The following is an 11,363-nucleotide window of genomic DNA, read 5'->3' on the forward strand; positions in this document are numbered from 1 at the left end:
AAATGAGTATCGAACATAAAGTAAAAGGATCGGTTGAGCACAAACACATATAAATAGGTCATAAAAAGATCATTTTACCTCAACAAATTTAGAACTAGTACCAGATATAAGAGTATAAACAACAAGAAGTAATTGTAACAGTATGCTGTTACGAAGTCTCCCAAACAAAGCTCCCATAACTCGCAATTCATATGGTCCCATGTTCATTTGATTTGATTTTTTGTCCCATACAAGAATATATATGGCTTACTGGTGGGGATCTCCACCATTTACAAGTATTCAAACAGGAGGGGGTGGTGGTGACCCCCAGGGACTTTACCTACATTTCATTTTATTTGTTTTATTGTCCCCTACAAGAATATATATGGTTTAGGGGTGGGGATGTTGACCGTTTACAAGTTTTCAAACAAGAGGGGGTGGGATGACCCCCTCAGGACTTCCCTTTTATCTCATTTATTTGTTTTATTGTCCCCTACAAGAACATATATGGTTTAGGGGTGGGGATCTGGACCATTTACAAGATAATAGTACATTCTCAAATTGAACGGGGTTGGGGTGACCCCAAGGAACTTCCATTTAATTTCATTTGATTAGTTTTATTGTCTCTTACAAGAATATATATAGTTTAGGGGTGGGGATGTTGACCGTTTACAAGTTTTCAAACAAGAGGGGGTGGGGTGACCCCCTAGGGACTTTCCTTTTATTTCATTTCATTTGTTTTATTGTCCCCTACAAGAATATATATGGTTTAGGGGTGGGGATCTGGACCATTTACAAGATAATAGTACATTCTCAAATTGATTGGGGTGGGGGTGGCCCCCAGGAACTTCCATTTAATTTCATTTGATTAGTTTTATTGTCCCTTACAAGAATATATATAGTTTAGGGGTGGGGATGTTGACCGTTTATAAGTTTTCAAACAAGAGGGGATGGGGTGACCCCCTAGGGACTTTCCTTTTATTTCATTTCATTTGTTTTATTGTCCCCTACAAGAAAATATATGGTTTAGGGGTGGGGATCAGGACCATTTACAAGATAATATTACATTGTCAAATTGAACGGGGTGGGGATGACCCCCAGGAACTACCATTTAATTTCATTTGATTAGTTTTATTGTCGCCTACAAGAATATATATGGTTTAGGGGTGGGGATCTGGACCGTTTACAAGACAATAGCACATTCTAAAATTGAACGGGGTGGGGATGACCCCCGGAGAATTCCATTTAATTTCATTTGATTAGTTTTATCGTCCTATTCAAGAACATATATGGTTTAGGGGTTGGGATCTGGACCGTTTACAAGATAATAGTACATTCTCAAATTGAACGGAGTGGGGTGACCCCCAGGAATTTTTATTTAATTTCATTTGATTAGTTTTATTGTCCCATACAAGAATATATATGGTTTAGGGGTGGGTATCTGGACCGTTTACAAGTTAAAAGCATATTCTCGAATTGAAGGGGGTAGGGATGACCCCCCAGGGACTCATGGGAATCATATTTCATGTGATTTGTTTTATTGTCCTTTAATCATTTCTGAAGACTGCATGTATCTATCACTAACACATTCTTATTATTTTACTCCTATATTAAAATCCTATTCTGGTTACAGAGAGTTTTGTTTTCTATAGAATTTTTGATAATGTTTTTACAAAATGTTAACGTAAAACTCTCTAATGATACCTGTGGACTTCTTTATCATCAATGCATCTCCTGAAAGGTCACTTTGTGGGCAGCAAGATTCTTCTACAATACACTGTCTAGTTTTCTTGTCTTAACTAGCGTAGCAACATGATCTCATAAGGCAACACAGAGTACTACAAGCAATAGATGATGGAGCTTTTCTTTCTTCAAAGTTGAACTGCTTGGTAGAATTTTTTTGTGTTGATAAAACCTTGTTTTTTAGTATTCAGCTTTGCAAGACATGGTGTGTTTATGAACAGAAGAAGACAAATAGAACGAACAACACGCAACGTTATTTCCCAACTTTTCATTGTACTGGATTGATGTTTTGCTTATCGTTTGCAATTAACAAACTGCCACTTTTCCCGAATGACTGATTTAAAAAGCAGGTAGATACATAGCATGGGTATATCCAAACAGATGTAATTAATGATTAGAAAATCAATTCACAGATCTATAACCGCCTTAAAAACAAACTATGCATGTCCATTAACATGTAATTAAATTTCTGTACATAATACATGACCTCGTTTTCTTAATTGTTGCATAATAGTTTTAATCAATGAACTTGATCACTATGAGGGAAAAGGTCGCCATCGATATTGTTTCCATTGATTTAATTGTTCACATGTATTCACTACTTGATTCAATCTAAATAAAGTTTTGCAATTTAAGGAAAACTCTTATATTTAGAAACACAATGTATATTTAAAAATGAAAATATTTATATCGTGTTTAAATTTTTGCTCTGCGTTTGCTTATTTTTTTGTGAATTCAAACACACTCATTTTACAATTATTTTCCTTGTCGCAGTTTTTATCAATCTCCCATACTCATTATCAACTATAGATTTATGTATGCATACAAACAATGATTCTTTGTTCGTCATTTGGTTTTAAGTTTCATTTGTCCACATAAGGCCTAGAGGTCTTCCAAAACTGCAAAAGTTAAATGACGTTAGAGTATGTGGTCAAGGTTTTAACTTATGCAAGTTTTAAAGAAAAATATTTCTTGAGTTACGATTGTTAACATATATGGTACGGACAGAAATACAGTGCTTATGGAGGCGAATAAATATATTTAAGATTTTGAGCGATAAATTGTGTATTTTCATTTTTTCTTTTGGTAAATTACTGGTGAACTTTTATGAACCTTTATTTCTTTATTATAATATTTCAAAATATTTTCAGGCATAGTGGTAAAAAACTCACTGATCATGCATTAGTGTTTCTATTCATCATCTTTCAGTTGTTTATTTTGATTAACGTGGCCTTACAATGTTTAAAGTTTTAAAGCTAGAATATGTGTATCTGACAAAACTTGTCTTTAACATGTTGCTTTTTTAATTAGAAAGTGTAAGTTTTTGTAAACAAATAATCTGAAAGAAATGTTCAATCACAAATTATATAGTATGAATGTAGAAAAAAATCATAGAGCTTATTACATCGCATCCATAGTGTCATTGGAGTAGTAGTTTTTTAAAGGTATCCTTTTTTTACCAATATATCATAAAACATAATTATAATATTTATCTGTTTGGAACTATTTAACTTCGTGGTCCAATATTTATATATTATTGACTTCATTGTGCAAATGCGGAATAAAAAATGCATATAAAATACTTTGTGACAAGAATTACAGGCCGTAATTGTATATAGGTAATTAGTTAGCAATGTAAAACAGTTTGTTATTATCCTTGAAAGGAGTTCTCCTTGATTTTAATAGCAAATTGATCGTGATGTCAATAATTAGTGCATCCTAAAATTTTAAACACATTTTCAACGCTTTATGGTGCAAATTTTACTTTGCACCTCGGACATTTTTGGATAAATAATTCAAGCAACCAATACTACTTTTATTGATCAACACTATATACACCAAGTACAATAAGGTTAAAATAGACTAATATTTATATATCCCTGCCTTAAATGTTGATGGCATTGGTAGTCAATGACAAAGGTATAACAAGAAAGCAGTTATGTTGCATTAAATCTATAAGTTCTCTTTTTATTTTTCATTTTTTTTCTAAAGAGGGATGACAGATAACAGAGGGACAATCAAACTCATTCATCAAAAAGAAATCACAATGCCATGACTGAATGAAGTCAGAGAACAGAAAAACAATAGTACACAAAACAACATAGAAAACTAAGGCTAATCAATACGAACCCACGACAAACTGGTGGTGATCACCCGTCGTGTTGCTTATCTTAGTCGTATACCTGGTATTTCTGTGTGACTGGATGAGGTGGTTGGTTGTTTCAAAATAAAATCACAAAAACTTTAAACTCTAAGGAAAATTCAAACCAGAACATCAAATGGCAAAATCAAACATTTGCTATTCTGATTTTCACGACCTCATCTGTATTTATCAGGATTTCAGAGTTACAAAACACAGCGTTTAAAATACCAGATACGATGACAGGTAGCACATGAACTTTGTATTTATATTGTCTCCAGTAATAGTGAACAAGCTTATAAAATCTCTAATTTAGTACAACAGTATTGTATTACTGTTCAAAATACGTACATCCATAAGAGGATAAATCCGGGTTACAAACTAAAACCGAGGGAAACACATCAACTATTAGAGAAAAACGGGACAACAAAACACTAGTGTGCAGCAAAAACAAACATCAACATACATAAAAACAGCCTATTTGATAAAAAAAAAAGTTCATACTCCTGACTAGAATTAAGCCATTTTAATACAAATGACCGGTAAAACCTGGTGTTACAGGTATAAAACATCTTTCAATAAATAAATATAGATCTTAAAAAAAAAAAATTAAAAAAAAGTACAGTGAAGTAACTACAATATTTTATCAAGTCATCACGTAATTCCGGTAACATGTACACACTCTGCGGATAACATTTTCATTATATAAAAAAACCTGGTTCAATAAAAGAATTGTCGTTTTAACGAATGCCATCTTCTGTCTGTATGTTTTCCACTCAATTTAACAAGTCTGTAAGAAAAATGGCAATGTATAATATTTTAAAAAGAATATATTTGATATAATGAACGATTAAGTTAAAAAAAAACATGTACACGATGTAATACAATGAGCAATTGGAAACGCATTATATCTCAATCAATGTGATTACTTATGACTACAGGTACATATAACCACCATTTCAAACGTGTGCCTGTCATTTTAATTTTCTGTAGAACATCTAATAAAAGAACAACGCCTAACAAATAAAGGCAACAGTAGTATACCGCTGTTCAAAACTCATAAATCCATGGACAAAAAACAAAATCGGGGTAACAAACTAAAACCAATGAAAACGCATTAAATATAAGAGAAGAACAACGACACAACACTAAAATGTAAAACACACAGAAACGGATCAAGCATCCGACAAAATCCCACGAGAATAATAAATATAACATCAAAACCAAATACATGAATTTGGGATAGACAAGTACCGTGACACGTCTTATCGCAATGTGAAATAACACTCAAAAATAAGAGAAAACAAATGACGCAACATTAAAATGTAACACACACAGAAACGAACAATAATATAACAATGGCCATATTCCTGACTTGGTACAGGACATTTTTAAAGGAAAAAATGGTGGGTTGAACCTGGTTTTGTGACATGCCAAACCTCGCACTTTAATGGCAATGTTAAATATAACATTGAAATAACAACATAATATTACAGGACTACAATATAGATAAATAGGAGAACGTATTAGACAAAGAAACACATGATTAATAGATAACAAAAAGCATCAGGTTTAAAATTCAATACGCCAAAAACGCGCTTCGTCCACACAAGACTCACCAGTGACGCCCAGATATAAAAGATCGAAAGTTAAAAAAAAGTACAAAGTTGTACAGCACTGAAGATCAAAAGTTGAAAAGGGTTGTGTCAAATACGGCTACGTTTTTATGCTTGGGATAAGTACATCCTTATTATTTAGAACAACTAATGCTATTGCAAACAGTAAATTTTATCAAATGAATATAAAAGATATACATAATGAAACTGAAGTATTAACTAATTACAGAAAACAAAACCCGAATACATAATGCAAAGACCAACACAGAATAGAAACACCCGACTCAGTCCAGGCCTCAACGCAATAAATCATAAAAATGACGTCACATACGATGGTGAAAAGGCACAAAAATTACGTCACATTTGAATTTATGAAACAGCCCAAAAATGACGTCACATATGAAAAACTATATCTCAAAAGTAAGATAGAAATGGATTGATTTAAGATTATAATAGAACTTAATACTGATATTACATTTAAACACAATGCATATTGCAATACATATTAATAGCAATTAACTATAATATATATATATGTCCAGTTTGTTATGAATCCAACTTCAAATGTAAATTATCGTACAGATTACATTAAACAATATTAAATCTAATAAACGAAGGCGGTGATTAATTTTTCTTTCCATAACACATAAATATAATAGAAAAGACGTCAACACATTTTTACAAAATCCGATGAGAATTACAAATATAACATTAAACATTTAAACTAAATACATGAATTTTGGATAGACAAGTACCGTAACACGTCTTATAGTAATGCTAATTCACAATCAGCAAAACAGTCATAATCGGGAATAAGTCACGTTTGGTAATTAAAAGATTAGACGACATAATGACAAACTACAATCTACCATGTGGTAAAAATGTCCTTAGCTAGTTTGATCAAAGACACATCGTATGGATCCACCAATTCGTGATGGTGGCCATAAAATTTACGAAGTGTCAATTTTAATCTGTCCTCCTCATAACTTTGTTGGAGCAGTTTCTGCGTAAGGAGCACACTCCTGTATATGAAGTCCGTATAGTGTGAACAAGCACCAAAGTATGGAATACTAGTAACCAAATGAAGTATGGAATAATAGTAACCAAATGAAGTAAGGAACACACTCCTGTATATGAAGTCCGTATAGTGTGAACAAGCACCAAAGTATGGAATACTAGTAACCAAATGAAGTATGGAATACTAGTAACCAAATGAAGTATGGAATACTAGTAACCAAATGAAGTATGGAATACTAGTAACCAAATGAAGTATGGAATACTAGTAACCAAATGAAGTAAGGAGCACACTCCTGTATATGAAGTCCGTATAGTGTGAACAAGCACCAAAGTATGGAATACTAGTAACCAAATGAAGCATGATGTCATTGACTGTTTTTCCTTGGCAAAACGTAACATCACAAACAAATTCAAAACAGAAAGACCTTAATCTCATGGCAAAAGCCTTCTTCGCTAGCAAAGGGTTACGATCCATTTCCCTCCTCTCCATCCTTGGCGGATTGTGATATAATTTCGGAGACACAAGGTAATGATTTTCATTGGTTTTAGTCGAAACTCGCTGCATCCAATCAAAAAGCGCCTATAATATGATCAAGTGTAGTTGTAGAAAGTGTATGTAAACATATGCGGCGTGCTTATTGTGCAACAGGTATTTACATCTCTAAACATACGACTATTTTTAGTGACTATTTGAATGTTTTTAATCGACTAATGGAAGTTCCTATGTATGTTTCTTGCACAACTGCATGTATGACAACGCATGTTTTCATTTCCTGCTTTCCAAAATGTGTAGAATCTAAGTGCTACCATTAGTCAAGAATAATATATTCGGAATGGGCGTAATTTAAATCAACCGATAGATGGCGAAACATTGTTATCACAAAAGTGGGCGTAATCTGCCAAGAGTGGTTGAGAGGTAAGTGGATCGAAACCCTTGGCTAGTAAAGATGGGCTAAAGCAAAAGCTCACACACATCAAACGAGTTGACAAGAACTGTATTATTCCTGACTTGGTACAGTCATTTTCTAATGTATAAAATGGTGTAACCAAAATAAGTCAGGGTATGAGTGACATCACAAAAGAAAAGGCAAATGCCATTTAGACCGAAAATGTACTTTCTTAATTTAATAACACGTGGTTTAGGTGTTCATATATTTGTAATCGATTTGTCTGGGTTAAACAATTTGTTAATTTATATATAGTGTACACAAGGTTATTAAATCGATTACGAATGAAAAACAAATCTTACTTTTTTCACAGATAAAACGATTTATGTCTGTACAACTGCGATCAGCCCATTCCAGGTTAAATTCTAGTGTCATGAGAAGGCAATGTTCCTGATCGTTCCAATTGTCTGGTTGTCCGACATGCCAGTCATTAAATGTGATATCAGTCTGACTAGTGGACCATATCCAATCGCCTTCTTTTTCTATGTCTGTCCCCCCTAACCAGAACGCTAAAAATGAACAGTTATGTAAAAAAAAAAGTTCAAAGATAAATATGGCGCTCGTGACTTATAGATAAACAATTTTATTAATTTTTACAAATTTTCCAAATTATATGAGGAAACCCAGAATTGCAAAAATTGATCATTAGTGACACGTGAGTTTATTTATAAAAACAAAGTTTTGCAGTATGTTATAGTTTGATATACAAATGAATTATAATGAGTTTGTAACTTATTTGAAAATTTTACTAGTGTATGCAGACACCTCAAACTTAAAAAAGATGCAACTATTTTTCATTTCACTGAAAAGAGTTGAAAAATAAGAATTTAATGTAATTATAGGTTTAATAACGAGTGGGAATGAGATACCACTTGATACCAACAAGTGTTATATTATTTCAATGTAATAATAAACGAACCTTCGTCGACTGAAGAGTGACCAATGGAAATGCCGTAAAATATATTATTTGTTATATTACATTAAATTATATATACATACATGAATCATATACAGTTGCCGTTGCCTTCAAAAAGTCCAGTTCACAACTTGATAACACTTCTACAAGCATACTGCCGTAACTTTCACAAACAGACTAAAATGGATTTTATATATCATATTATCACAATGCTTATTTCCCTTTTTTGTCTATTAGTTTTATCAGGTTCAATAGTTAAGATTTGTGTACTAAATATAAAAAAAATCTTATTGAAACTTGCAAAAGAAATATGTTTTTTCAATATTTATTTTTTCTGAAAGCTTTTTAAAATGTATCAACTCGGGGAAAGGCTATTATTTGAGACTATAATTCTTTTTTTATATAGGGGTGCAAAATAAAGGCAATAATAGTATACCACTGTTCTAAAGTCATAGATCGATTGAGAGAAAAAAAATCGGGCAACAAACTAAAACCAATTATAAGAGGAAAACAACAAAACAACTGAAACATTGAAACTCACACGACAATGCAAACACACACAGAAACGAACTATAAGATATCAACTGCCATTGACCGATGTACCTTTGATATGGAAGCCCTTCATCATAATCATATTAAAAACGTGCGCTAAATCAATACTTTTACAACCCAATTCAATTCATATGAAAAGAATCATTGAATTCTTATAACTAAAACAAATCTTGGTGGTACTTGAATGTATACTGAATTTACTACGGGTTTGCCCTTTATGATAAATATTTTATAACGAGCAACAGTGAGCCAACGTTTAATCATTATATATGCAGCCCCCAATTTTACGACATTTCTGTTTTGGATCGAAGCGCTCTAGGTGAAACCAAATATTTGCTGTTCCTGCTATCAAACACATTAGAACTATTGACGTATAAGACAAAGAAGACTAAATTAGAGACATAAGTAAGCAATCGCAATGACATACTTAGACAGGTTCTGAACAAGTTGAATTAGTAATCTTAATTATACTTAAGCAAATGGTCGTCCAACATATTTTTTCAACATTCATTTGTTTTCATGACTTTCAGTTTCACAATATTTAATTATCCAGTCTAATGCTTATAAATTCTACGTAAGCTTTCCAAAATATTATGGACACCGTATGACCTCACCTCTTCTAACAAAGCATAATAAAGATTGCGAATTATGTTTCGATTTCATAATAAATGAGCGCGACCTTTGATATTCCCTATTTTATTTTCTAATGCAGTTGTACAAACCTTAGCATCGTTCCAATTCATCGCGTCATTACTGAAGAAGTAGCAGTTGGTTTCGTTCTTTAACCATCCATTTTGGCATTGTAATGAACCTAAATAATTTGCATCAATTCAAATAGTAAAATAAATATAATTTGAGGTCTACAAGCAAAACATAATGTAAATTTTCTAAGACATATAGATATGTACTGGCATATTACGTACCGATATATGAAAACACACAAATCATTACATAAACATACATTTTAAGTACGTTAGAGAAATGATTAAGGAACAATACAAATTAAATGAAAACATCACTCAATGACTAAGTTGCGTACTAACAAATTTTTTGGAAAACATAAAACGCAATGACACAATGTAGCCGTTAAGATGTTTTTTGTCGCATTATTAAAATACAAACCTTTAAAAAATTCTTTTATTACGAAATAATAATTATTTTATATATCTGTATATTCCTAACGTTCTCAGATGCTTCTGTTTTCAACTAAAAGGGATGCCGATACTTTTGTATGAGCTTTTGATTATAGTTTTGTTTATTTTTTTATTATATTCACAGAAAACTGGTTGCAGCAATTTCCCATAATATCAATAAACTTACAAGTGGACGAACTATGCAAACACATATCAATTAACAACAGAACATGAAAATTAGATAGGTTACATGAATAAATGTAAAACCTTATTCTCAATTCATTTAAAGACAATTTCGACAATAATGGTTTCTATGGATTTGGGGAAACTCTCAGTATTAATCTTTTGTACTTTTTCCTACTATTGTTTTTCCTTTTTTTTGTCATTGTTTGATTTCCTTCCCGATACATTGTCTTTAACTTGACTAAAACTTCTAAACGTTCACGGAACTAGTGATTTATCCGTTTATGGTAAACGCATTGTTAAATTTTCTATTTACGTGTGTAAAACGACAAAAAAACAATATTTAAATTATATTTATATAAATGCCGTTTGAACTCTGCTTATTAAACTGATCATTTTACATCTGGAGAAAAGTAGCAATTATCAATCAAATTTATCATGGAAGAGAATCCTCTTAATAAATGTATAAAATTCTATTGTTTGAATAAAATTATATAATTGTACCTGTGGACTTCTTCATCATTAAAGCATCTCCTGTAAGTTCACTTTGTGGGCAGCAAGATTCGTCTAAAATACACTGTCTAGTTTTATTGTCATAACTAGCATAGCAACATGATTCCAGATTACAACACATAATACTACAAGCCATAGATGATGGAGCTGTTTCTATCTTCAATGTTGAACTGCTTGGTGTAATTTTTCTGTCGTTTGTCTTGATTAAATTACAAATATTCAGCTTTGCAAGACAAAACTCGAACATGAACAAAAAAAGAACAACAGAACGAACAATACTCAATATTATTTTCCAGCTTTTCATTGTTCTGAGTTGAATTTATGTTTAACGTTTGCAATGTGCAACAAACCACTTTCCTAAATGATTGCTTCAAATATCAGGCAGACAAATAACCTAGGTACATTCTGGCACAATCATGTATTTAATTATTAGAAAATCAATTCACAGGCTATAACAGGCTAAAGAACGAACTATATATGGCGACTAACATGTAATTATATTACGTTATATATGAAGATAATGAACGTCTTAGTCTTCTTATTTGTTGCAAAATTGTTTAAATCAAAAAGCTTGATGCCTTTTAGTAATACGATCACTATTGCTCTTATTGATATAAGTATTCT

General features: G+C 32.0%; 1 protein-coding gene across 1 annotated transcript; it reads right to left on the reverse strand.

Moving 5' to 3' along the window:
- Positions 1 to 4,042: 4,042 nt before the first annotated feature.
- Positions 4,043 to 10,875, reverse strand: LOC139504107 (perlucin-like protein). The gene is made up of 5 exons (XM_071294168.1): positions 10,731 to 10,875; positions 9,633 to 9,721; positions 8,442 to 8,535; positions 7,745 to 7,951; positions 4,043 to 4,652 (listed from the first exon to the last, which is right to left on the reverse strand). The coding sequence occupies exons 1-5, from the start codon at positions 10,873 to 10,875 to the stop codon at positions 4,639 to 4,641; spliced, it is 549 nt and encodes a 182-aa protein (XP_071150269.1). The 3' UTR covers positions 4,043 to 4,638.
- Between the last annotated feature and the right edge of the window lie 488 nt (positions 10,876 to 11,363).

The sequence above is a fragment of the Mytilus edulis genome, chromosome 14 (genome assembly GCF_963676685.1).
Source record: "Mytilus edulis chromosome 14, xbMytEdul2.2, whole genome shotgun sequence".
In the NCBI taxonomy this organism is placed as follows: Eukaryota; Metazoa; Mollusca; class Bivalvia; order Mytilida; family Mytilidae; genus Mytilus; species Mytilus edulis.

Excerpts from the sequence above, each read along its gene's own strand:
- LOC139504107 (XM_071294168.1), bottom strand. The coding sequence starts at position 10,875 with ATGGCTTGTAGTATTATGTGTTGTAATCTGGAATCATGTTGCTATGCT. Across the intron at positions 9,722-10,730 it reads AATGATGAAGAAGTCCACAG|GTTCATTACAATGCCAAAAT; the intron begins GTACAATTATAT and ends CAAATTATTTAG. Across the intron at positions 8,536-9,632 it reads TGAATTGGAACGATGCTAAG|TCTGTTTGTGAAAGTTACGG; the intron begins GTTTGTACAACT and ends AATCCATTTTAG.